The 26,964-nt window shown below is 47.4% G+C and overlaps 1 protein-coding gene across 10 annotated transcripts; it reads left to right on the forward strand.

Annotated features, from left to right (window-relative positions):
• Positions 1-1,965: 1,965 nt before the first annotated feature.
• RAB9A (RAB9A, member RAS oncogene family) lies at positions 1,966-23,527 on the forward strand. 10 transcript variants are annotated; one of them, XM_043570650.1, is made up of 6 exons: positions 2,305-2,473; positions 5,928-6,017; positions 17,596-17,688; positions 18,165-18,192; positions 18,618-18,648; positions 22,420-23,527. In XM_043570650.1, the coding sequence occupies exon 6, from the start codon at positions 22,451-22,453 to the stop codon at positions 23,054-23,056; it is 606 nt and encodes a 201-aa protein (XP_043426585.1). In that variant the 5' UTR covers positions 2,305-2,473; positions 5,928-6,017; positions 17,596-17,688; positions 18,165-18,192; positions 18,618-18,648; positions 22,420-22,450; the 3' UTR covers positions 23,057-23,527. The 10 variants fall into 10 exon arrangements, 9 of the variants coding, with proteins under 9 accessions (XP_043426584.1, XP_043426585.1, XP_043426583.1 ...); XM_043570648.1 differs by lacking the exon at positions 18,165-18,192; XM_043570647.1 differs by lacking the exons at positions 18,165-18,192; positions 18,618-18,648 and adding an exon at positions 18,688-18,812.
• Positions 23,528-26,964: the final 3,437 nt, after the last annotated feature.

Here is a 26,964-nt window from a genome sequence, read left to right on the forward strand (position 1 = left end):
AAGAAATCATTAATGCTTAGCAGCCTTGACCTCTTTTTCCTCCATGAGTGACACAGTGGATGTTGACAGAATAGAAAGACAAAAATGTTAATTAGATGAAGTGAGTCAAATGAGGTCAACTTTTTTTTTAATGTTTATTTATTTTTGAGAGAGAGAGAGAGAGCACAAGCGGGGGAGGAACAGAGAGAGAAGGAGACACAGAATCCGAAACAGGCTCCAGGCTCTGAGCCGTCAGCACAGAGCCCGAAGCGGGGCTCAAACTCGCAAACCGTGAGATCATGACCTGAGCTGAAGCCAGACGCTCAACCGACCGAGCCACCCAGGCGCCCCAAATGAGGTCAGCTTTTAAATGTTTTTCATCAGTAAACAAGTTCATGGAACAAGAGAGAGAGAGACCACGTATCTAACTTGTGTCAGCTTGCCAACCACACACATCCAACAGCAAAAATCCCCCAAACTTGCCCTTCAGGGAAAAATCTTTTGACCCACCCTACTGTTGCACTGTCAATCAATTAGGTAAAGAAATGAATGGTGGGAGAGACCAGAATATGAGTATTTTTTTTTAATGTTTATTTTTTGAGAGAGAGAGAGCATGAGTGGGGTGGGGGGACAGAGCAGAGGATCTGAAGTGGGCTCTGTACAGCAGCAAGCCTGCTGTGGGGCTCGAACTCCTGAGATCAAGACCTGAGCCAAAGTTGGACGCTCAACTGACTGAGCCACCCTGGTGCCCAAGAATGCATGAGTATTCTTAAGTGTCAGTTGTCTAGTGTCTAAGTAATAGTTATTTCAGAAAAAGTAACTCATTCTTCAGGTGCTGAGTATAAGCTACACTCTGCCTTGCTTACATTTTGGAACAGCGTATGAATAACTTGTAGAACCTTCTTAGAACTTTTTTTTTGAAAACTCTTGGATTTCCCAAGGCTTACTTTATTTATTTTTTAAATGTTTACTGATTTATTTTTTGAGAGAGGGGTGGGGGGGGGGCAGAGAGAGAGGGAGACACAGAATCCAAAGCAGGTTCCAGGCTCCGAGCCATCAGCACAGAGCCTGATGCGGGGCTGGAGCTCACGGACTTCGAGATTCATGACCTGAGCCAAAGTTGGACACATAACCGTGAGATCGCGACCTGAGCCAAAGTCGGATGCTCAACCAACTGAACCACCCAGGTGCCCCTTTTTGTAGTTTTCATTATTTTGTGTTTAAAATAAGATAATGAATATCTCTTTCCCCTACCTACTTTCAACAGATTTGTATTTTATAAACCTTTGCTCATATTTCCTTGGGGAAAAATTCTGCATGGATAAAAAATAGATTTTTAAAAAAATTTTATTTGAGAGAGAGCACGCTAGCAGGCGAGAAGGGCAGGGGGGAGAGAGAGAGAGAGAGAGAGAGAGAGAGAGAGAGAATCTTAAGTAGGCCCCATGCTCACCATGAAGCTCAATCCCATGACCCTCGTATCATGACCTGAGCTGAAATCAAGAGTTGGGATGCTCAACCAACTGAGCCAACCAGGTGCCCCAAATAGATTTTTTTAATAAAAGAAAAATTCATCTCAGCTCAATCTAGAACTCAATCTTTATTACATTTTCACAGGTATTCTAAAATTGTGTTTTATACTTGCAAGAAACTCTCCTAAATATACTTTTTCTACTGCTGAATGAAAAGACTACATTAGATCGTTTACCTGGAAGTGACTCCCTAAAAAGCCAGAGGTTATTTCATGATCGTGGGCCCAGCAAATCATAAAAGTGAGGCCCTTCTCTTGCGATATAAACAAACTAAATCCACCCCACGAAATATATTGAGAGGTCACTGAAAGGTCCCTCGGGTCTCCAGGGACATGTATCATAAGAGCGATGCACTCAACTCCATATATAAAGTGAGGAACTGAGAAGAAGCTTTTCCAATACAGCCTTTGCCCACTGCTGCTTTATATTTAGAGCTAACAGAGGCAGCATTTTAACAAGATTACGGAGAAGTTTTAAATTTAATTTTAACGATGCCTGTTAGGCCACAATATCACAGCTGTTTCCATTTTCCATCCAGCCGTTTGCACACTCGTTTTCTTATGGTAATCACAAAAGCCCGATTGTGCTGATGCGATCTGTTTATGCCCACGTTAGTAAACTTCTAAAGATAACTAGGATTCCGTGCCCTCTCTCGCTGGAACGCAGCCGAGCACACGAGGAGCGGCCGATCCCGGAGGGGGGGCGGGGGAAACCACGGTTGAGCCAGGGGACCGGCGGTCGGGGAGCGAAGGTGAGGGCGGGGCGTACCGCGGCCTCGAGGCCCCGCCTCCCCGGGCCCCGCCCCGGCCCGCCGCCATGTTGTTCCCTTGGTGCTGGACGTGAGCCGCCGGAGTCGGACCCGGGCAGCGCCGCCGCCTCCTGCCCGCCCGTCCCCGACTTTCCCTCCTCGTTGCATCTGGACGGGCCGGCCGCGAGCTCCCGGGCGTCCTCTGCGTGGCCACGAGGTGAGCGGAGCGCGGACGCCCCTCGGGGCGGGGGCCGGGGGCGCCCGCGTCAGGGTCCGGGGCGGGGGGGGGGGCCGTGCGCCCCGAGTGCGGCCTGGCCCTCGGGCAGCTGGGGCGCGCGCTGAGCGGAGCCGCGGGGCGGGCGTCGGTCCCGGGACGGGGACGGCTTTTTGCCTCCTGGCTCCTAGTGGACTGACGCAGGAGAAAAGACGAGTTCCCACACCCACACGACCCGGGGAGAGGGACACACACCCTAGCGCGCGGGGACCCACGGAGAGACGCGCAAACATCTGGAAGACGCCCGGGGACACACGCACACACACCCGGGGCAAGAGCGATCCACAAACACCCGGGGCGCACACAGACCCAAACAGCCAGGGAGAGAGACACGTACACACGTACCCGGGGCCGGGTGGGGCGGGGGGGAGACGGGCGCACACACAACCCGTGGGGAGACGCGCGCGCGCGGAGAAATACGCCCAGTCCTCCCGGGACACACAACAGAACGCCAGCCTTTCCCCCGACCCTTCGGGGACACCCGTGCACACACCCCAGGCCACGCAAGACCAAACCGTACCCCCGAAGGATTAATGTAGACGAAGCAAAGGCGCTCGCGCGGTTTGATTTGGCGACCTCTGCCATGCTGCCTCGGTGAACATTTGCCCTGCTGTTAAGACCAGTCCGGTGAGGGCTTTGGAGTGTTTATAAAGCCACTTCTAGGGGCTGGAGGCAGTTTGGGGCGTTATCTGATGGCGACGCCAAGCTAAGGTTTCAGAATCGTGTTCCTTTCTTCCAACCTTGTATGTGGAGAGGCGAGATGAGAATTTAAAGCGCCGGCCAAATCGTTGGGGAGGTATTAGTCGCCTTTTTGTTGTTGTTTTTCCTTTTAAGTGACGATACATCCCGTGACCACGGTTCCTTTGAGGAATGACTTTTCTGCTAGTTTCCAAAATGTCATGTGACCACGGGCTCTTTATATAATATTTCAGCGACCCGAGAAAAATCAGTAGCATTTGATTGCTTTTTTTCAAATAAAAGAAACTGTTTTCACACGTTTGTCTGTCTCTGGTCCCGTCGTGATGGAAAATCCCTAACTTGTCTGTGATCTCAAAAACTGTTCCGTGGAGCCAAACTGTAGAGATGAAGGAAACGGAGAACTGTTCAATCGGGGACTTTTAAGAAGGGTGTGCTGTAGTTTCTCTTTCAGAAGCTTCTGTTGAAATTGATCATCGCGACTTGTCTGTAACTCTCCCTATGGTCTGTAGATTCCCAAAGCGAAGACGCTGGGTGCTTTCAGTATTTCTGTGCAGACACCGAAGTAAATGCCTCTTGCTTTATACGAAACACTTTCTGGCTTGGTGGCTTATTTTGGAGAGTGTTCTGATTTGGGGATATTTGGGGTTTGTCGTTTGTGAGGTCAGAGAGAGTAGACCAGAGAGAAACTAAGAGCGTCGTTGGCCTCGACTCCCTTGGAAGTTGGGGAAATAGTTTAGTGCCCTTCCTCTTTTCCATCCTCGATTGTCTCTTCCGTTTCTTCCTAACCCCGCCACTCCTCCCATGGGGGCTACAGTACTCTGGAGGCCTGAGGCCAAGTTCCTTTGGTTCTAGAAGCTGATTTTTAGCCTCCCCTCATTTACCATTGCTCGGGCAGTCACTCTGGCACTGAATGTTATGTGCGTATAAATCGTGTTCTTCCTTCATTTTATTTCATTCTCCCAACGTTTCTGTGGTGTCAGCTCCATTTTACTGATGAATTTGCTGGGAGGTGGAGGAGGGTTAGGTCTGTTTCCCCGGGTCACGCAGGTAGTGAGAAGGCAGGGCAAGATCCAAAGCCAGCCATAGTGAGTTCTACCCCAGGGGACATTTGACGGTGCCTGGAGGCATTTTTTGGTTCTCCCCCGAGAGGGAGAGAGGCTGGCATCTAGTGGGTACAGGCCCGGGTGCTGCCCAGCGTCCTGCAGGGCGTAGCACAGCCCTCGGCGACACAGTGGTCTGGCCCCAAATGTCACTAGTGCTAGGGGTGAGAAACCCTGCTTTGCAGCAGTCTGTGTAACCCTGGGGCTCACGTTCCAGCGCTTCTGTAGTTCTTCCGATGCAGTGTCATTTTCCTGTTGAGGATACCTCCTCGTCATTTTAAGAAAGAGCAGTAGGGAAGGTTTGAGAACTTGGAGAGATGTCCCTTGACCAAGAGGCTTATTCATTCATTTGAAAGATTAAGGAGTGAGCAAATAATTTCTTTTTTAAAAGATTTTTTTAATGTTTACTTATTTAGAGGCGGGGGAGAGAGCGCGCACCCACATGAGTGGGGGAGGGGCAGAGAGAGGGAGACACAGAATTGGAAGCTGGCAAAGCAGGGCTCGAACCTACGAACCGTGAGATCATGACCCGAGCTGAAATCGAACGGTTAACCGACTGAGCCACCCAGTGCCCCCCTCCCCCTTTTTTAAAATTTTTTTTTTTTTTTTAGTTTATTTTTGAGAGAGAGAGAGAGAGAGAGAGAGAGAGAGAGAGAATCCCAAGCAGGCTTCTCACTGTCATCACGGAGCTCAATGTGGGGCTCAAACTCACAAACCTGAGTGCGAAACCAAGAGTGAGACGCTTAACCCACTGAGCCACCCAAGTGCCCCAACCCCCACCCCCTTTTTTTTTTAAAGGTTTATTTATTTATGTTGAAAGAGAGAGAGTGCGGATGCAAGCGGGGGAGGGGCAGGAAGAGAGTCACAAGCAGGTTCCATGTTGTATCTTACACAGGGCTCTAACTCATAACCGTGAGATCATGACCTGAGCTGATAACAAGAGTCCGACACTTAACTGATTGAGCTACCCAGGCGCCCTGTGAGCAAATAATTTCTGATAGCAGAATCTTTTCTTTTTAAGGCAGAAGTGTCAAAAAGGACTTGAGAACAATTCAGAGCTGTTGAAACAGACTGAGGGGTTTGGTTTCCGTATTACTGCAATTGTCAGTGAACAGTCTGTTTACGGGCAATCTGTCGGGCACTGATACGGAGGTGCTGGTGATATGAAGGGCAGTAGGCAGTGCCCAACTCAGCGAAGCTTACAGTCTAATCACAAGCGTAAGAGCAGGTTCTCACTTTGTCCTAGAACAAAATTTATTGCCTGGGCTCCTGAGGGTGGGGCTAGGTGTCAAAAAAAAAAAAACAAACAAAATAGCTACACACCCACACACAGGTACCTGAAGGGCATTTATCATGGGGTGGACCTACATGAAATGGGGAAGAGTTGATGGGTTTTTGATAGGTTTTTAGGTTGACCGCGTGTGAATGTTTACAAGAATCCAATCGAGAAGCCATTCTTGTTGGGCATAAAATTCTGCCGTAGATTTTAGCCTTAGTAGACAACAGTTATATGTGCGTTTTTATCGTTGAAATCAAGAAAGGAATGATGACATTTTTTAAAATGGCTTTTGCATCGTTTTCTTTCTGGTGTCTTCCAGCCATTTTCACCACACCCGTCTAAGACCGGGCCCTTCAGTATATACCTCTTCATTTTGGTGGTGGATGTAACTACTGGGTGAACTTTGGGGGTAAAGTGATTGAGAGGAGGAGTCACACAGGCTGGGCTCTCCTTTTCGGAATCACTGTGAAAGTGTTATTCATGCAGTCAGCATGTGTCTTTTGTGCGTAGCTTTGCTTTTGACTCCGTGCTGCTGGACAGTGTGTTCTTTGTTAGTCTATTTCTCTGCCTCTTAACAGGAGTTGTCTCCAGTGGGGCAGAGGGGATGCTGAAGTGTTCACCTCAAAGTGATTGCTATCACACGGGCTCTAACACCGGGATCCCCGTTCTTTCCTGATCGCAGGGGTCTTATTCTGGGAAGGGTCAAGAGGAATCGGTGCAGGAAGAACATCCATTCGGCCTCCGACGAGTCTTGCTCCATCTGTACTTGGCCTGCCGCTCTGCCCAAGCTAGGTCACCCCATTTCTTTCTTCGTAAAATGAGATGGTTGTGCTTTATAACCTCTGTGAGATTATATGACACCCGAGTGGAGACATCAAATGATTGGCTTCCAAGTAGTTCTGCTTCAGGCAATTTGCTAGTTGAGCAGCAGGAGGAAATCAGGCAAATAGAAGTGTGCATGTGTTTGGGAAACGCGTCTCACTTGAAAGCTAGCTAGGTAATAAATTGGTTAGTCAAAACGGAGGGAGCCGGAAAACAGGGTTTGTGACTAAGTAGGTCATCAAGAGAGAACATTTATTCGGGGATTTGGGGGGTGGGGTGTGAAGTCATAAAACGCCTCCGGGAGTTTGGAAAGCTGTGATGCAGATGTAAGGTCAGGATGCCTGAGGGAGGGGGGCCTGGGACTCCCGGCTGTGTAAGTAGGTGGGGGAGGCCTGGCTGCCTCCTGCTGGGAGAGGTGAGGCCTGCGGGGGGCGGGGCGGGGGGGGGGGGTGGGCAGAGAAATCTGGTTCCCAAAGTGAATCTTGATGTGGTACGGTTGTGAAAGTTGAACTCTGGGTATGTCCACATTCTGTATTCTTCCGTTACTGTTTGTTAATTTGTGACCACGGCGGACTCGGGGTTTAGAATCCTGTTGCCTGTGGTGAACATAGAGAGGACAGCCAGAAGTAAATGGGCGTAAGTAAGGTGACCGCGCGAGACACATGGCTTCGTATTTTGAAAGAAAGATAGAAATGAAACAGGCAGTCGAGGTTTCACATCCCGGCCTCACCGAAGCCAGCTCGTTTCAGGGTGGCGAGTCTGGACACAGACGCCACTTTCGTCTAAGGCCCGGTGCCTTACGAGTCCATGCTGTTGTTTGGCCGCGGCCGGAGAATCGGCGTGGAACAACTTGACGTCTTCATTCCATGGCCACATTCATTATCCAGGTGTGGGGGACGGCGGAGCAGTGTGAGCCAACAAACTGAACTGGCGGTTCAACGTAAACTAAACTGTCTTAATTCCAAGTTCTTGTGAATTGGACCCGGTTTTTGGGTACAGAGTCCAAGGTGGTTTTCAGAACGTAGTTTTCGGAAGAGTGGTTGCATCATCAGTGTTCGAGAAGCCTGGAAAAAGCCTTACAGATTTCTTTCCAGAACTCACTGTGTAGAACACTTAGAGGAGTGTTGAAATGATGTAACAGGTTCAGGAAAGTCAGAACTCATTGGGCCGCCGTGTGCAGCTAGGCGGCTGCTATGGTCTGTGCAGTTTCACACGTGTGTATTTCATCAGCGCTGTGATGGGATGGACATACTGGAAAATACCTACTTGGTTTAGTTGAAAGTCAGAACAGAACAGTGGAAGAACTGCTTGAGGACCACACGTTGGTGAATGCAGAACATCTGGAATGAGTTCTAGTATGCTCATTTCAATTAAAAAAATTTTTTTTAACGTTTTGTATTTATTTTTGGGACAGAGAGAGACAGAGTATGAATGGGGGAGGGTCAGAGAGAGAGGCAGACACAGAATCCGAAACAGGCTCCAGGCTCTGAGCCGTCAGCACAGAGCCCGACGCGGGGCTGGAACTCACGGACCGTGAGATCATGACCTGAGCTGAAGTCGGACGCTCAACCGACTGAGCCACCCAGGCGCCCCTCTCATTTCAATTTTTAAATGTTAATTTATTTTTGCGAGAGAGACAGACAGATAGCAAGTGGGGGAGGGGCAGAGAGAGAGGGAGAGACAGAATCTGAAGCAGCCTCCAGGCTCCGAGCCGTCAGCACAGAGCCCGACGCAGGGCTCGAACTCACAAACTGCAAGATTATGACCTGAGCCGCCCAGGTGCCCCTGAGTATTAGTATTCTTAAGTGAGGTTTCCTAAGTTGTTGTTTTGGAGCAAACAGCTGCCACCCTCATATCCTGTTCCACATTAATATTTGAGCAGTACTTGATTTTTATCACACCAGCCCTGGAAAACCCAGCTTTGCAAAGCTAGCAGCGTCCTCGACCGGAATGTCCAATCTAATGTGGAAACCGTGAACCCCCTCGGGCGCCGGCCTGCGTGGTGCCTTGCAGACACTCAGCTGTTCGGTGGTTCCTGCAGAAATTGAGAAGAGCCTGCCCTGCCCCTGTTGCCATGCGGACTGTCCCTTGACCCTCCTTCCCCTGTCCCTATGCCTTTATCCCCATCTTCTGCTGCACATGCTTCTTTAGTGGAGAAGGGAACCGCCAGGTGTGGATCGGGTGGCCGTGGGCTCTGCGGCCTTTCAGGACAAACCCTTGTGCTTCCAGCCCGGCCAGCCTGTCTCGGTAAGCGTCCACAAGTGCCGGCGTGCTTCTCTCCGGCCTGTGCCTCTTGGAGTCTGCCCCAGGAATGGGCTTTCTCATTGCTAGATGCTTCTCCCACAGTTAGGGTTCCTTGCCTCTTCAGTTTGTCATTTACTGGAACATTTGCTTCCTACCCCAATTTCATTGCTCTCGTCTACAGTTGTTCCCTCTTGTCTTTTTGGATTAGTATGTTTTTTAGATGTTTTCTGTCATTCAGTGGGAGTGAAGGGAACACGTGGTAGACCCGCCCCGTTCAAGTAGACTTGGGGAGGTTACTTAATCTTTGTGAACTTGTGTTTATTGATACATAAAACATTGATATAAAAAAATCAACTTGCAGGTGATTTGAAGGTGCTGTATGCCAGGTACCTAGTAGATACTCAGTAAATAGTGGTGGCGAATGATATTATGGTCGTAGCATTTGTTATTTGAGCAAACAAGACAATGGCGGTAGGTGGGGAGGAAGTAGACGCTTTCTTGTGTGGGTGAACGGAGAAGACAAAAGAAGAAAGAGATTTTTCGAAGTGGGGGATATAACTCGCTTGGTTTTGTAGATGTTGAATTTGAACTGCCATCAGCGTACCAGGCGAACATACTATAAAAGGGGTTGGAATTCTTGTCCTGAGGAGGGGGACTTCAGGAATCACTGGGTTTTATAACGGGAAGAAGTGGTTTGGGAAGAGGTAGGGGCTTCCGCCTTGCCACATACCTGCTTTAAGAGCTTGTTGGAAGAGGGAGCCATCTAAGTTGCAGAAAGCTAAGGGGCGTTTTATGGACCATTAAATAGGAAGTATTTTCAAGGTCACTGCCAGGCTGTGTAGACCTTACAGAGGCAGTAATGGAGTCCAGGTTAACACTTGCGGGTCCCACCTATGCCTCCAGCTAGAGGTGTGATACTTCCTAAGACCCTTTCCCAGTTGGGCCTCTGGTCCCTTATTTGTTTAAAAACAAAGTCTTGAGTACCCTGTGAGACATCCAGACAAGTGGCTACATCTGAGAGAATTCACTGCTTACTAGGTGGGCTTCCTGTGGGAACACTGGTCAACTGTGAAGGTGTTTTCTGGAAGCGTGCATAGCCAAGTCCTAAGAGAAGCACTTTTCTCTTTGCTTTAGGGCTGCATGTACCTTAGGGCGTTTGGATGACGACTGAGGAGAAGCCCTTGGACTGGCATTTAGGAGGCCTCTGGTCACTTCTGCTGCCACTCATGGGGATGGACAAGTTGGCAGCCTGTGTGGGGGGAGCGGAGTAGAGGGGCGGTCAGGTGTAGAGGTGAAACAGATACTGATGGCAGAGTGAGTTTGGGCTCGGGAGCCTTTTCGGAAGCCAAGTCCACTTCAGGACCTTGGTTGGGGCAAACTGGGGCATGATTGATGGAGAAGTGGGATGAAGTGAACTTTCCCGAAAGCCGCCTGCAGTGCTCTTCCATTTCTTCTGCTTTTTGACCTGGTGCCAACTACCCCGCAGAATGGGAGCCTCTAGTCTAGTTGAGTCCTACATGCTAGACATGTAGCTGTCCTCTTGAAATACATCTTGGGAAATCCCCGTTCCTCTTACTTAATATCTTAACAGCCAAGAAGTTTTACTGTGCTGTGGCTTCACGTCTTGTGGGCATTGTTTGTGTACTCACTCTTCCCTGGGCTTCTAGGCGAGTGCTCCAGCCCTTACCCTTTTCTGCTCCAAATTACAGACCCCTGGTTTCTTATCTGACTTGAGGAGGCAGTCAGTGTTCTCTTCAGTTACAGCAGATCATTGCAGATCACATTTAATTTGTGTTTTGCTGCTTTAATGCATTTTTCTAACATGCATATTGAAGTTCATTTCTTTCACAATGCAGTCTTCTTCCGGAAACACCTAGCCAGAATTTCCAGTATTTCTATCTTGTGACCTTTATCCATTTCTTTGTCTTTGAATTCTGCCCCTCACAGTGCAACCTTCAACTACCCCTACTCTTTTCTTTATTATTAAGCACTTTAAGTGCCTTTCACAGGTCAGTGTCTTATTACAGGTTGATTTACGTGTGTTCCTTTTCAGGACCTCATTAAACAGAACAGAACAAAACAGAATCCTCACTTCCAGGATTAACAGTTTCCCATGAGTAAATCTGTTCACTGAACTGTCACAGTTCAAGGTCAAAGTGTAATATTAATAAAGTCTCACAGGTGAGGGGGAGCATGGGGAAATGGTGATGCCAAGTAAAGACGAAAGTCTGGAGGGTGTTAGGAGTTACACAAATGGATCACACATGATATACAAATGATGTGGGGGTGTCTGGCTGGCTCAGTCAGTAGAGCATGTGACTCTTGATCTCAGGGTTGTGTGTTTGAGCCCCACACTGAGGGTAGAGTTTACCTTAAAAAAATATGTTAATATATCTATAGATAGGTACATCTACATACAGAGAGATACATACATATGCATATATATGTATATATATAATGTAAAAGCGCACACAAATGATCTGGACATGTATTGATCGTTCCAGATCCTTTAACAATCAGATGAAACCCTTTGTACTCTTTCCGGAGAAAAGCTGAAGCACACGCTTGCGTCCACACATTCATCCTTGTTTTCACGTGTCATTCTAGGAGGTGCGTTTTCCCCCTGCAGCTCCTTCATGGGCTCCCAAGTAAGCACTCTGTACCCACATTGTCCAATACTCATGTAGCAATTTAAATTTAAACCAATTAAAATGAAATAAAATGACAAGTTCAGTTCCTCAGACCAGTCCCGGTTCAAGCGGTCAGTAGCCACGTGTGCTTGATGATCAACAGATTAGATGGTGCACTTCTAGAATATTCCCGTTGCAGAAAGTTACGTCCGACCGCGGTGCTGTGTGTTCTCAGGATGGTTTAAGAAGACTTGTTCCTTAACCTCGCTTTCCCCTCCACTCGCTCTCTCTCCACCACTGTTAATGATTAGTTTGTATAGCTAACTACAGGGGTGCCTTGTTGTAAACAAAATTGTGAGTATATGTTTCTTAGAAGTTTAATTAGAGGACTTATCTTCAAAAAAGAGTGCTTATTGAAACGAGTTCTTTGAACAGGGTGTGCTGCTCTGGCATCGTGATAGTGTAGTTTGGTTTACAGTTTTTTCCTTCTCACTTTCTCTGGGCTCAGTGGTCGGCTCAGTGGTCGGCTAGGTAATTTATTTCAGTTGGCAAGTTATGCCTCCAAGTTGGTCTCTTCCTATGGTATTTTGCTTAATTCTTCCGTGTGTGTGTGCGTGCGTGCGTGCGTGCGTGCGTGTGTCTCGACCTGTTGCTGTAGAGCTAGAGCACCCATTAGACTTAGAGACTTCCTTGGCTTGCTTCTTGCTCATGCATTTCAGCAAGACAACCCAAGAAGACTGGGAACAGAGTGGAACTGATTAATTAGGCTGTTAAGTGAGACACACCGATATTAAACCACAAGGAAATGAACACAGCTCTAAGCGACAATAGACATCATTCAGGGATCATCCGTGCTTTTGTTTCCTGGGTTAGTTCCTTTCAGCCTCAGAGTAAGTGGTATGTGTCTAAGTAGGACATTCAGGGTAAATGCAAAAGGAATGTGTGAGTTTGAGGGGGGAAAAAATGTTCCTAAATTTAAACCAAGAGTGATAAATTCAATTTGAGTGTTTGGAAGTGAGAACTAGTCAAGGGTTACAAAGTATGTGTTATGTGTTCCAAATCTGAAATTTTGAGAAGAGCAGTTCACAAACCCAGCCTACTCTCCTTTTGGCCGCTTATTAGAGGAACGTTTTTTAATGTTCACCAGCTCCCTGTTGCAGTCAGAAGTACTTATTTTAAAGTGGCGTTTTTGTTAGACTTGCAAGTAGGAATCAATTTTTTGGTCCCTTCCCACACAGTGTAACAGACTTCAAAAATAGAATGGGGAAGAACTGATTGAATAGAGAAACAAAGAATTGTTAAGTGTGGAAAGTACGATTAGAAGAATAAGAATAGAATAACGAGAATAAAGGAGGAAGTAATTTACTCTTTGTTCTCGATTTTGCCTTTATTTGCTACCTCACCCCATGTAAAGTTTTGTACGAGATGTTGCAGAACCAAGAAAGGACAAATGAATGGATGGAATTAGGTGTTGTGTGTCCCTCCCAGGGAGTTGAGTTTGTAGTTAGGAAAGAGACAGATATGAGACTGACAGTGGTTAGGGTGTGAGTGAAAGCTGTAATCCGGTGGGGATGGCGAAGAGAACCATTAGGCTTTTGGGGCCACAGCGGGCTTTTTGGGTGAGGTGATCTGAACGAAGCCTTTGCGTGACCAGGATTTTCATAGCTCTGTAGGTGTAGGGAGGGAACTCCCAGCCAAGGTAAACCGCAAATGCCTCTGAAGGGTGTGGGGACAGTGACTTGTAGGGATATAACTGGGACATGCTTGTAAATGAGGTTGGATGGCACTGTGGATGCCATGCTCAAAACCTTTATTTAATAATAATAATGAGGAAATAAATGGGGTTAGTTATCTGTTTAGAATGGAAGCAGTTAGATCTACAAACAATAAAACACATGTCTGCCTTTAATCCCTGCAGGCATTCCTAGTGGAGATTTAGATATTCTCCGGGCTTGGATCTGACCCCCCCCCCCCCCCTTATTGTAGTATATGGCTTCGGAAACCAGCAAGGGGTTGGGACAGGCCCGCGAAAATGGTACTGCCGATAAACTGCCCTTAATAAACAACTGATAGTTAAGATAAGAAAGTACACAGCAGAAAAATGGGAAAAATCGTGTTGTAAAAAGAAAAGGGTTGACATACAAAGCTCTCTTTTTACCTTTAGTTTTGAGGGCTCTTCCAAAAACATGGTTCATTTTCTTTCCTGCCATGACCTACTTCTCCACTTTCCCATTCAGAGTAATGTGTGCTGTATACAAGTGTGTTTGTGCCAGTACATGGTATTGTAGCCCTAAGGGACCTATTGTGTGCATAACTGGTTTCTTTAAAAGGACACTGCTGAAGGGACAAAGAGATCCTTTGTGGCTTTGCATAAATCTGATTTTAGGGTCTTATTGCTAATTCTTAGGCCATATGCATACTATAGTTTTTTTTTCTTCCAAATTCTTATTTAAATTCTAGTTAACTATTCTTTAGATATAACTCACATAGCATACAATTTACCCTTTTAATGTATACAATTCATTGGCTTTTAGTATATTCACAAACTTGTGCAGCTCTCACCACTAATTCCGGGATATCAACCACCCCCCCCCCCCCCCAAAAAAAAAAAGAATCCCCGTACCATTAGCAGTCACTCCCTATTTACCTCTCCACTCCCATTTCCTGGAACCACGAATCTGCTTTCTGTCCATGGATTTACCTATTGTGAACGTGACATATAAATGGAATCATGTAATACGAGGCCTTCTGTGTCTGGCTTCTTTCACTTATTATAATGTTTTTGAGGTTCATCCACATTGTTGTCTGTATCAGTACTTCATTTTTATGGCTGGTTAATCTTCCATTGTATGGATACACCACACTTGATTATCCATTCAGTTGAGGGCCATTTGAATGGTTTCCACTTTTTGGCTATTATGAATAATGTTGCGGTGAACCTTCATGTACAGGTCTCGGTGTGGACTATGTTTTCATTTCACGAGCAGGGGAGGGGCAGAGAGAGAGGGAGACACAGACCCTGAAGCAGGCTTCAGGCTCCGAGCTGTCCGCACAGAGCCGGAGGTGGGGCTCGAACTCTTGAACTACTAGATCATGACCCGAACCGAAGTCGGATGCTCAACTGACTGAGCCACCCAGGTGCCCCACTTTATGTTTAACTTTTTGAGGAACTGCTGGTCTGTTTTCCATTATTGCACCATTTTACGTTCCCACCAGCCGTGTATGAGGGTTCCAGTTCCTCCACATCCTCCTCCTCAACACTTGTTATTGTCTGTCTCTTTCATTGTGGCCATCCTGGTGGTATGAAGTGATGTCTCATTGTAGTTTTGATTGGCATTTCCCTACTGGCTAATGATGTTGACCGTTTTTTGCCCGTTTAAAAAAAAAATTTTTTTTTTTTTTTTTATTGATGACTTGTAAGAGTTCTTTATATATTCTGGATACAAGTCTCTTATAAGGTACGTGGTTTGCAAATGTTTTCTCCCATTCTGTGGGTTGTCTTCACTTTCTGGATAGTGTCCTTTGAAGCACAAAAATGTTAAATTTTGAGGGGTGCCTGGGTGGCTCAGTCAGTTAAGCACCTGACTCATGATGTCAGTTCAGGTCTTGATCTCATGGTCATGAGTTCAAGCCCTGTTTTGGGCTCCACGCTGGTCATAAAGCCTGCTTTAAAAAAAAATTAAAAAGTTTAATTTTGGTGAAGTTCAGTTTATCTTTTTTCCTTTTGTTTTTTGTGTCATCGAGTTATTTTTTAATATAACCTGAGTTACAGAAAAATTTAGGAAGCCATTGTACTTGAGGTCTGGTGGATAGCAGTATTTGAAGAAAATTTAAAAGAAAATGATTTCCGTTTCATTTTAATTGCAGCATACAGTCAAGGTTAGGCTTTAAGGGAAAATGAAGCTTTAAAAAGATACTTTTGATAAAAAAAAGTGACTTTGCAATCAAATCGAAACTTTGAAGCTTGAACTCAGTATTGATGGTCTGGGTTTTCTTGCAGACTTTCATATAAACTGTAAGCTTCTATATGGTGTGATGGCGGTGCGTGTGCTATTTTCTCTCTCGGCAGTAGCCCGTTTCTAACCGTCCCGCGTCCCCGTGCTTCCTCGGGGCTGCAGGACACCCCCAGTTAGGCGTTTAAGGCATCGGCATTTGCCGTACCGTTTACATTTTTGCAAGTTTTTTTCTTTGTGAGATGATTTGAGAAGAGTATAGGGATATATTTTTTGCTATAGTTGAGAAAATTGATAACTCGGGGGAAAGTATGGGCATTTTTATGATGGTATAATGCGTTTCCACAAAACCGAACCGTTTTAGAGAGTGTGATTCCTTTTTATTAGGCATGTGGGCATGGCGATCTCAGCATCGTTACCTCTGCACTTGGAGGTTTGTGCAGGGTCTTAGGAATGTGGGGGAGGCGGCTTCGGTGGGGGATGAGCTGCATCTACAGGGTGAGCACGACTTAAGGAGCAAGAGGAAGAGTTCAGAGGGAGCGAGGTGAGGCGCAAAGCCTCGGTGTGAACGTTTTGCTACAGGATCCCCCGCAAGGCACGAAAGCCAGTTTGCAGTCCCAGAGCCGGCCGGGGCCATGGGATCAGCCTGTGATCAGACCCACTTACCCTGGATCAGATCCCCCTGCGGCAGAATCAGAGCGTGGAGGCTGCGCTCTGAGGACCAGCATGTGGCCAAAACGATCACTGAGACGTGGCTCGGGAAGAGCTCACCCTGGAAACTGGCGGGGAGGCTCTAACGCACTTGAACACACCAGTTTCCCTCTGGCCTTGAGTCTCTGAGCAGCGGGCGACGCAGCTGGCGGCATCACAGGATGGTGGTGTACGGAAATGAAGTCCCCCAGCGCCTGGGATCACGTGTGGCCCCCTGACATGTCACACGTGGGGCCTGGGCCTGAGGGAGCCACAGGTGTGCACACAGCGTGTGCCCCTCACCGAGGGGGACTCTGGGCAAGAACCCCCCACACCGTCTAAGCTGTGCTTCGGTTTTGGGTTGAGGAGGAACAGTTGCGCTGTCTACCACGTACCTTTCATTTGTGGGTCTTGCCACGTTGTAACGCATACGGGTTTGCGTGCAGGCTGTCACTTCCCCCAACCCAGGTTGCACAAGGCAGTGGCTAGGTATGGCCCCATCCTCAGTGTCTGGCACGCGGGAGGCCCCACTAAGTGCTTGCTGAAAAACTGCTTTCCCGCTCGTTCCATGGAACTTCTGGGGAGATGCTTCAGAGTTCTGCAGACATGTCATTCAAAACATGATTTAAACTACTGAAACTCTGTTAAAACTTAGCCACGGTTAGATGCGCTTTATTTATATCACATGCTAATGGATGGTTAACCTGTTTTGTTCTAAGGTTTATTTATTTTGAGAGTGTGCACGTGTGGGGGCGGGGGAGGGGCAGAGAAGGGAGGGAGAGAATCCCAAGCGGGCTCCACGCCTTCAGCACGGAACCCGACATGGGGCTCGATCCCATGAACCCCATGAGATCATGGCCTGAGCCAAAATCAAGAGGGACGCTCAACCGACTGACAACCCCCCCCCCCCCGCCACACCCAGGTTAACTTGTTTTTGTGCAGCTGTTGAAATAAAGCAAACAGGTGAAAGACCCTTAGCTCTGCAGCTGCTTATTTTCATTCCACCTGCAGCTAACGTTCTAACAGCTAACAGGAAACCCTCGCATATAACTGCAAAAGGCAGCTGTACCTAAGGGGTGAATAAGTCAGCTGCCTTGAGATCTCCCTCCCCACCTTTTCCTACCTGGAAAGCAAGGCCGCAGACCTCTCTGAGTCGGTGTCCTATTCTGTGATGTAGGCATAGGGAGACACTTGAGAATGGATGCAGTGAAGCGGAGTAAATGGCTTATGGGCTTCGTCCGTGTTAGCTGTTGTGCTTGTTGCTGTCGTTATTGTATCTTGAACCCCAGATGTCAGCATTTTGTAGAGTCTCATTTATTTGTTGATGGCATTTATAAGTTACGAGCTGCTGTCTGTAAGTTCCACCAAGATGCCCTGTGCTTAAAAAAGATGTGTGGGGGGGTGTAAAACTTTTGGTTTAGATCCAGAGAGGCTGGTGCGCTAGCCCAGCTTCGCATAGGCAGGCCGTCACTCTGAAACCTTCACATTGAATTTGGTCTCTAGGGCTTCCTTGTGTTTGCCTGCATAATCCTCTTTATTTGTTCTGCCCGGGGCTCTTAGTGCAATTTGATGCAAGAGATGGTCGTGAAAGAAACCAACCTTTCCTTAAAACCGCCTGTGAAGACGACTTCTTGTGTTTGTTCCACAGAAACTTCCTGCGCTCCTATCATGAGCCTGGCACTTTGGTGAAACGCCTTTCCCTTGTCCATGTCCCAGTGACTCTTCCCAACGGTCCTAGGAGGTGGGTACTGTTGTGGCCATTGTCCCGTGAGCTTCAGGAGGACACGTAGCTTGGCCCGGGGTGTGTACCCTTGGCCTCTGTGCCAGGAGCTGTTCTCCGTTCTGACGGTGGGCTAGATTCTGTTGCGGGAAAGTTTTCCCCTCTGCCTTGGCTGTCCAGAAGCTTCTGGACAATGCGCTGCCTTAGCCTTAGCCCAGCATTGCCGGTGTCGCATTGGTGCGCCTCCCCCTCGAGACCCTTTTTTTCCCCTTGTTTGTGCTCAGTTTATTTAATTCTTTGAGATAGGGTTATATTCTAAGCCCCTCAAAATTTGGGCACGTTTTGAAGAATGAGTGAAATATTTTACATTTTCATCCTAATAAAATTTTATAGTTGTCTGAGTGTGAAACTTTGAAAAGAAGGGTGGGTAGGCAAAAAACTTCTTGAAAGAATGATGATTAAAGTGTAATATTGATTCTAGGATTTTTTTTTTTTAGGCTGAGAAAGGTCATGGACAGCTTTCAGGTGTGGTTTTCCTTTTATTTTATTTTATATTTTATTTTATTTTAGTTAGATGTAGGCTCTTTAAAAAATTCTTTTTATGTTTATTTATTTTGGAGAGAGAGAGACAGAGTGCGAGCCGGGAGGGGTAGAGACAGAGGGAGAGACACAGAATCTGAAACAGGCTCCAGGCTCCGAGCTGTCAGCACAGAGCCCGACGCGGGGCTCGAACTCACAAGCCGTGAGATCATGACCTGAGCCGAAGTCAGACGCCTAATCGACTGAGCCACCCAGGCACCCCACTGCTGGTCTTCCTTTTAAATGAAGAATCTAGCTGCTAATACAGCCAGATATTTATTTACATTTTAGTTTTTGTTTTTACTCTTAAAACTATGAAAGCAAATTGAAAGTGCATTGCTAAGGTGAGCTTCCTAATTTTTTCTTTGCAGATAATGATGCTGCTTGAACTGAACAATTAAGGTAACATTTATGACCTATGTAATATGCTTTCTTACTCAGGTTTCTTTATCGAATTTAGCTGAATTGTTAAAGTCATGTTTTAACCTTGGTGAGGATTATTATTATTGCCCTGGGGCAGTCATTCCAAACTGGGACGTATAAAAGACTTCACATTACGTTTTCAGGTGAGTTCTGAAAATAACATAACAGTATACCTTTATTCATTCAGCTTATACTGAAGTTTCAAAGCATTTTACTATTTTTGGAAAAGAAAAGGGACAGTTTTAGGGTCTGTAAGCCAATTATGGTTATGTTCTTGTGTAGCTTGTCTGAAGCTAGCTTTTGTTCGATTCAGTGGGAAAGAAGATAGTTTATATAATTATCTGTATCACGTGTATGCCTGTAGACAACTGTACAGTGAGAATCAGAAATGGCTGTATATAGCTTAGTTGTTTTAGCGAATGCCAGCATACTTGCAAATAGCATGTCCGGGAGGCCCCAAATCATACGTGGGAAATGTACAGAATCGTACCCTCCTTCCTGGTGCGTGGGTCCAGCATCCCCCAAATTTGTTTAATCAGAGTAATGGCACAAACTAGGAGATCCTACATCATTACGAAAAAAGAAAAGAACTGTGTCAGAGTATCCTGATAAAATGATAAATGGCAAATCGCAAGGAATTTCTAAGGCTTAATTTGGTAGATACGTGCAACCGGTCACCGGGGTGGAGGTTGTTAGATTGCACCGTCTGGCTTATAATTCGATGTGGAGATCCTAACAATTCAATGAGTGCCGTGCGGTAAAACTTTGTGTCTGGTAAGGTAATTGGAGACTTACTCGAATACTGGGATGAATGGTCTTTGGGAATCACGCACATCTCTTACGTACCACAGCATGGGACTTTTGTGTTCACGTATCTTGGAAATCTTGTGAAAGGAACAACCTCGGTCGGGATGGGGGCCTCCGGGGAAGGTTCCCAGTGTAGGTGGTGGCGGTGCCGCGTGGTTCCGAGGTGGTTGGGGTGAAGTGGGGCAGGGTCACCAGCAGAGGAAGCAGCGTGAGCCGGGGCGAGAGGCAAGGGAGAGCCTGGGAGCCGAGCGAGTGGAATGGAATTTCATTTCCACCCGACCGTGCGTTTCCAGATGACTGAAGCCAAAGATGGGGAGCCAGGCTAGGTGTCTTGTCTTAGAAGTTGGACTCCGATCCGAATGTCTGGAGAACCACCGAGGAACGTTAAGGATGGGGCATTAGCCCAACGCTTTCCCCATGTCAGAATAGCTGGTGTGCATTTTTGGTTTTGTTAGGCTTTTTTCTATAAATCGAAACTGTTTAGGCAGGATTGCAAAGAATTAAGCCAAGGGACCGATTTATACATGTGTCGGGGGTGGGTGGGTGGGCGGCGGGCCTTGAGACTGTCTCAGTTTCCCCTCTAACACCAACCTAGTTTGAGCTTTGAGCAGAGTGATCCTTTGAAGTCAAAAACTTCTCCAAGAGGTATGTACTTCGATTGCCTCACAGTTTTTTTGGCCGGTTTAAATTGTATCAGTTGTAGTGGTAATTAGTAGAAATGTAAAGAACCAGTAAGAGGGACAGGTTGCTACAGGTTTTACCAGAATCGTGTAACATGTAGTTGGGAGCGCAGAATTCTTACACATTACAGGAAGCGTTTAATTTCATAATACCGGCTCACATTTGCAGATAACCAGGAGATAGCCAGATAATGTTTACTGCACTGATTTTGCAGATTCATCCTAGTCAGTTTAACCATTATTGTTCATGTCGTCATTACCTTCCCATTGAGGGATTCCCAGTATCCACTTTCATGTTAGTGACCATTTTTGCTCCAGAACTGTACTGGCCACTACAGTCATTGTGTCTTTAAATGTGGCTATTCAAATCAGTTACAATTTAAAAAAAAAATTAAAATTCGGGGCACCTCGGTGGCTCAGTCGGTTGGGCGTGTGACTTCGGTTCAGTTTGTGATCTCACGGTTCGTGAGTTCGGGCTCCGCGTCGGGCTCTGCTGACAGCTCGGAGCCTGGAGCCTGCTTCGGATTCTGTGTCTCCCTCTCTTTCTTCCTGTCTCCCGCTCATACTCTGTGTCACACTCTGTCTCTCAAAAAATGAATAAATATTAAAAAAAAATTAAAAAAAAGTAGCCATCTGTAAATGGGCATCTGAAATCCCACCCCACACAGGCTGCTGGGAGAGCTTTAGTCCTGAACCTGGGCTTCCCCATAAGGGTGTGCAGAGCACCACATTTTTGTTTAAGGTTTATTTCATTCCCTCTCAGAACACATGAGTGGCAGCCCAGGTTCACATTTATTAGGAGTTGGAACTGCCCAAATGAGTCTTGTGGGCAGAATGTGCTAGATGACGATATGCTATTAAAAATTCTATTGCTGCAGGCGCCTGGGTGCCTCAGTCGGTTAAGTGTCTCTTTTTTTATGTATTAATTTTATTTTTAAAATTTATATCCAAATTAGTTAGCATATAAGCGTCTGACTCTTGATTTCAACTCAGGTCATGAACTCATGGTTCATGGGATCGAGCCCTGTGTCACTCTCCGTGTTGACAGCGTGGAGCCTGCATTGGATTCTCCCTCTCCCTCTCCCTAGCTCGTTCTTTCTCTCCCTCTCTCTCAAAACAAATAAATAAAAAAAGTTAAAAAATTCCAGGGCGCCTGGGTGGCTCACTCATTGAACATCTGACTTTGGCTTAGGTCATGATCTCACGGTTCGTGCGTTCGAGTGCCACATTGGGTGAGCTCGAGCCCCGCTGTCTCTCTCTCGCCCTCTGTCTCTCTCTCCCTCCCTTCCCCTCTGTCTCTCTTTCTCTCTCTGCCCTTCGTGGGATTCTCTCTCTCTCCCTCTCCCTTTTTCTCTGCCTCTTGCTCACTTACGCCTTCTCTCTGTCTCTCTCTCTCTCTCCAAAAAAAAATTCCATTGCTGCTGGGGTGCCTGAGTGGCTCAGTCAGTTAAGCGTCCAACTCTTGGTTTTGGGTCAGGTCATGATCTTAGACTCACAGTTTCGTGAGTTCGAGCCCTGCGTCAGGCTCTTGGCTGGCAACAAGGAGCCTGCTTGGGATTCTCTCTTTCTCCCTCTCTCTCTGCCCTTCCCCCACTTGCACTGTCTCTGTCTCTCCCAAAATAAAACACTTAAAAAAAACATTCCTGCTGACATTAATGTTAGCAAACTCCAAATAGCGTTCCTAACGAAGAGAATGGAGTCCATTTACTCGGTCGATGGCTTATTTTTGTTCACAGCCAGATCAGTCCGCTTCTGTCTCTGGTTTCCTGGTTACCGGCTTCTATGGTGATAGCATTGGAAGAGAGAAAGGGGAGGTCATTGAGGAAACCCCTGGCACAAGACGAAAGCCATCGGCAAAACCGTCACTGTGCCAGCAGAGGGCCCTTGGAAGTTGTCACGGACACCTGCCTGCTTCGGTCTCCTCCTGCATCTAACACGCGGTGGCAGGGCTTAAAGTGAGGAGAGGGGAATGGTTGAGAGCAAGGTCTTTGGGGTGGCTGTTGGCTTCGAGTGCCCGCCTCGGTCAGCTGCGACCTGAGAGGGCGGGGAAGAACGAGTCCTCACCGCCGTAGGGAGCGGCGGTAGGGCTGTGCCTGGTGCGCGCTCGAGCGCTCAGTACGTGACCGCTCTTGCTACCCGATGACTTTCTGTGCAGGAAGGAGTGGGGACTCTGCGTTCTGTTTCCCTCGCGCGGACATCTGTCCGCTCGTGCGTGGCAACGTGCGGGTCGGAAGGAATGTAATGGTGCCTTTTTATTTTACAGGGTTCTAAAGTCAAAGATCTTGAGAGTCATAATGGCAGGAAAATCGTCGCTTTTTAAAGTGATTCTCCTTGGAGATGGTGGAGTTGGGAAGAGCTCTCTGATGAACAGATATGTGACCAATAAATTTGATACCCAGCTCTTCCATACAATAGGCGTGGAATTTTTAAATAAAGATTTGGAGGTGGATGGACATTTTGTTACCATGCAGATTTGGGACACGGCCGGTCAAGAGCGATTCAGAAGCCTGAGGACGCCGTTTTACCGAGGTTCTGACTGTTGCCTGCTCACTTTTAGTGTCGATGATTCTCAAAGCTTCCAGAACTTGAGTAACTGGAAGAAAGAATTTATCTACTACGCAGACGTGAAAGAGCCCGAAAGCTTTCCTTTTGTGATTTTGGGTAACAAGATTGACATAAGCGAACGGCAGGTGTCCACCGAGGAAGCCCAAGCCTGGTGCAAGGACAACGGCGACTATCCTTACTTTGAAACAAGTGCAAAAGATGCCACGAATGTCGCGGCAGCCTTTGAGGAAGCAGTTCGAAGAGTGCTTGCTACCGAGGATAGGTCAGACCACCTGATCCAGACCGACACCGTCAGTCTGCACCGCAAGCCCAAGCCTAGCTCGTCCTGCTGTTGATCGTTCGGGAGGTCGCCCGTGCGGTGTAACCAACTCCCGCACGTACACGAAAACACGGGCTGGGGACGAGAATTAGCGTTTGCAGCAACGGACCATCCACTTACAAAATTAAACTAACCATGTTGCTGCCTCGTTAGTGGGTGGGAGGAGGGATCGACCCATCCACTCCTGGAAGAATCAATTTACTCAGTAGTGGCACCTTACACTTGTAATTGGTAATGGTTGTCTAATAACGTTTAATTTAAATACGTAAGTTACAGAGCTAATAAATGAGATGATCGAGACTTTAATTATGATTAAAACAAAACACTTGAATATTCTAGAAGTTACTGGTGTTTTTTTTTCCCCTGGGAAAATGGAGAACTACTTTTTTATGTGTATATTTTATGTAATTAGCAGTCAATTCCTGGTTGAGGGAGAAATATTCCCTAAAGCAATAATGTTCAGCATTAAAGATGAAAATCACATGCATTTGTGTTGCAGTTATTTCATGACTTCTTCATTCTCTTTAAAATCACTGAGGTGTTCATATTTTTATTATTTTTTAAATTTTATTTAAATCCAGGTCAGTTAACATCTAGCGCAGTAATGGTTAAGTGTTTCACATGTTGCTTCTCCACATCACAGTCGGGCTCACTGGTAACCAACCACTTGTCATTTGCGTGCCACATGTGTGCCCCCAACCCCACCCCAACACAGAAGTGCACTTTGTCACTCTTGGAGGAAATCCTAAGGCTTGTTTGTCCTTTGTGTGAGGGTAAATGAAGACATCTTTTGTTTGGCCGCGTATTTAGTGCCTTCTCCATCATTGAACGTTGTGTAGGGATTTGCTCTCAAGGAGATATTTTCATCCTCGGACTTACTGATCGAGCGGCTCGCAGTCTTCCGTGGATAAAGTTCATATGCTGCGCCGTTTGTGCCTCTGCGGTCCTCCCAAGGCCAACTCCACCCCCTGGGGGTCATCAGGGGACCTGCCTGGGCAGGGCTGTTGTGCGCCACTCATTGGGAGCCACTGAAAAAGCGTTACCGTCATCATTTAGTAAGCTAAGCTTTTGAAAGTCTAATTTCCTAACAAATTGGCTCTAAGCAAAACATTTTAACACGTTGAGTTTGGGGGGATAATGTTCTCAGGTTAGACAGAGTTGTAGTTTTTTTTTTTATCTATAAAAAAATGCATTCCCTCCCCCCCCCCCCCGCCGCCCCGGGTGCCTGGGTGGCCTAGTCGGGTGGCCTAGTTGGTTAAGCGCCCTGATTTGGGCTCAGGTCACAAACTCCTGGTTCATGAGTTTGAACCCCACGTTGGGCTCTGTGCTGACAGCTCACAGCCTGAAGCCTGCTTTGGATTCTGTGTCTCCTTCTCTGTCCCTCCCTTGCTCCCATTCTGTCTCAAAAATAAACATTAAAAAAAAAAAGATGCTCTTAAAAAACATTCTCCCCTCCCAAAACTAACCCTCCATTAAAAAACTAAGGTATCCACCATTAATAAATTAGTGCCTATGATACATTCTTCCTTTTGTTTTTTCTCTGGGGGATTTGCTTTTTTTTTTTTTTCAGTTAAAAGTGTACCCATTGTCTTGTGATTTGCTGTTTTCTCTCAGTATATGTGGATATATTTCCATTATACTACAACCCACCTCATTTATCAGCTGTACAGAAACCATTCTCTATTGATACCTAGTATCTATCAATATCACTTGTTCAACACTGGGTATTAGGAGTAAGTTTTTTGTTCCGTTTTTGAAAGATTTTAAGTAGTCTCTACTCCCAACGTGGGGCTTGAACTTATAACCCCAAGATCAAGAGTCGCATGCTCTACCGACTGAGCCCGCCAGGCACCCCTTGTTCATTTTTTGAATAGATGAGTCACATGTTTCAGAATCATAAGGCATAAGGGTTTCAAAATCACAAGGCATAAGGGACAGAGATCTCTAACCTTGCCACCCAGTTCCTGTCCTTGGAGGCGGCACGTGTCAGTTTCTTGGGTATCAAGCTATTTAGTATGTGAGGAAAGCATACTGTTACTAGTTTGCTGGGGCTGCCATAACGAAATGCATTCTGGGTGACCTAAACAGTGGGGATTTTTCTCACAGTTCTGGGGGCTACAAGTCCACGATCAAGGTGTTGGTAGGTTTAGTTTCTCCTAGTGTCTCCGTGGCTTGCAGATAACCTTACCCTGTGTGCAGTACTCTCTCCCCCCACACCCCCCATGTGTCTCTGTGCAAGTTTCCTCCTCTTACAAGGACACCAATCAGATTGGATTTAGGGCCCACCCTAACGGGCTCATTTTAACTAACGGGCTCATTTTAACTTGATCGCCTCTTACAGGGCCCCGTCTCCAAATACGGTCTCCTTCTGAGGGACTGAGGCTGCAACATACGAATTTTGAGGGGGACACAGTTCAGCCCATAATACATATATATGTGTGTAGGTATTTACATGGTGTATGGTTTTGATACTTGTAGAGGTTTTTAAAAAACTACAGCTTTTCTATAACCTTTTTTCAGCAGAATATTCGGGGATTAGTTGGTCAAGGGGTCTAGAGCTGGGAAGCAAAAAATGGGCCAGGGAACAGATCTTCACGCGTGTGAAGACCGGCGGGTGGGAAGGGAGAGTAATTCAGTTTAACACCGTGACTTAAAGGGATCCGGGGGCTGCCTGACCGAGCACAGTACTGACATGTGACAACTAAGGAGGAACTAAACCTGACCCGATGTCTTCAGTCTTCAAACAGAAATAGAAGGAGCTGATGGTAAAGCTCTTTAACAAGGAGCAAAAGGTAGCCGCAGATCTGATTCTTTTGAAGGAAGGAAAAGGTCCTTTGATTGAATGGTGTTGCTTAAACAAAGACGAGAAATACTGAAACGAGAGTTGGGGAACAAAGCAGCGGGTGACCCCGGCGGGGCAGGCGAGACGGCGGGGCGGCCGGACTGGTGGAAGCAGCTGCGGAGCCCCCAAGCGGGCGGCAGGGAGGGACTGTGCGCGCGGCCGGTCCGGGGAGAGGGGCCCGGTGGGGGCGGGGGAGGGGGGCGCTGCAGTGCCGCTGCTCGCCACACGGGGGCGGGCACCCGCGCTTCTGTGTCTTCTGGTGGGACGTCTTTGAGGCCGGTCATCGCTAGAGGGCAAAACGGAACCTGGAGAATGGGCAAATGGACGTTTGAAGCCGGTGTAGCAAACGCAGTGTGCAGTGTGGAGGCTGGACACGTACGATTGTATCGATGGGGTAACGTTTTTGTCACCGCCTTGTGAAAACTTCCCTAGTTGAAGTTAAAATATAATAGGTGTTCATTTTTTTAAAATTAATGTGAGCGAGGGAGCGGGGGAGGGGCAGAGAATCCCAAGCAGGCTCTGCACGGTCAGCACGGGGCCCCGATGTGGGGCTCGAACTCGTGAACCCGTGAGATCATGACCCGAGCCGAAATGGAGTCGGACGCTTAACCTACCGAGCGCCCCCCAGGCGCCCCTAGATGGTCCTCCTCTTGAGAAAACCTTGAGTTTGACGTTTCTGTGAAAGCGCGTGTGTACGCTTTCCCTTCAGGATCGTGACCCCGCGACGCCACGTCTCTCACAATACCAGTGGCTTGTGGGCAGTGAGCGCGGGGAGGAAAGCGGCCCTTGTACCGTCAGGGGACGCGGAGAAGTCCCCGCCGCGGCCGGCAAGCAGGAAGGGCCGCCGAGCCCAAGTGGAAGCGCACGTCTGCGGGCCCGGGGAAGGACGGCCGGACGGCAGACTTGCGGGCTCCCTTCGGGGCGCCCTGGGAGCGCTCACACTCGCGACAGGTCTAGTGCTGACCTCCTCTGCTCGGTAGGGCGCCACTCACGTCACCCGTTGCTGTTGTGCTCCCGAGCCTTCAGTGTGACCTCCCCTCCCACCACACCTAAGCGCTGCCGGCTCCCCTGTCAGATGGCCT

Source organism: Prionailurus bengalensis, chromosome X (genome assembly GCF_016509475.1).
Source record: "Prionailurus bengalensis isolate Pbe53 chromosome X, Fcat_Pben_1.1_paternal_pri, whole genome shotgun sequence".
Classification (NCBI taxonomy): domain Eukaryota; kingdom Metazoa; phylum Chordata; class Mammalia; order Carnivora; family Felidae; genus Prionailurus; species Prionailurus bengalensis.

What these genes read in the sequence shown, in the direction of transcription:
- RAB9A (XM_043570649.1), top strand. Translation starts at nt 22,451, where the DNA reads ATGGCAGGAAAATCGTCGCTTTTTAAAGTGATTCTCCTTGGAGATGGT.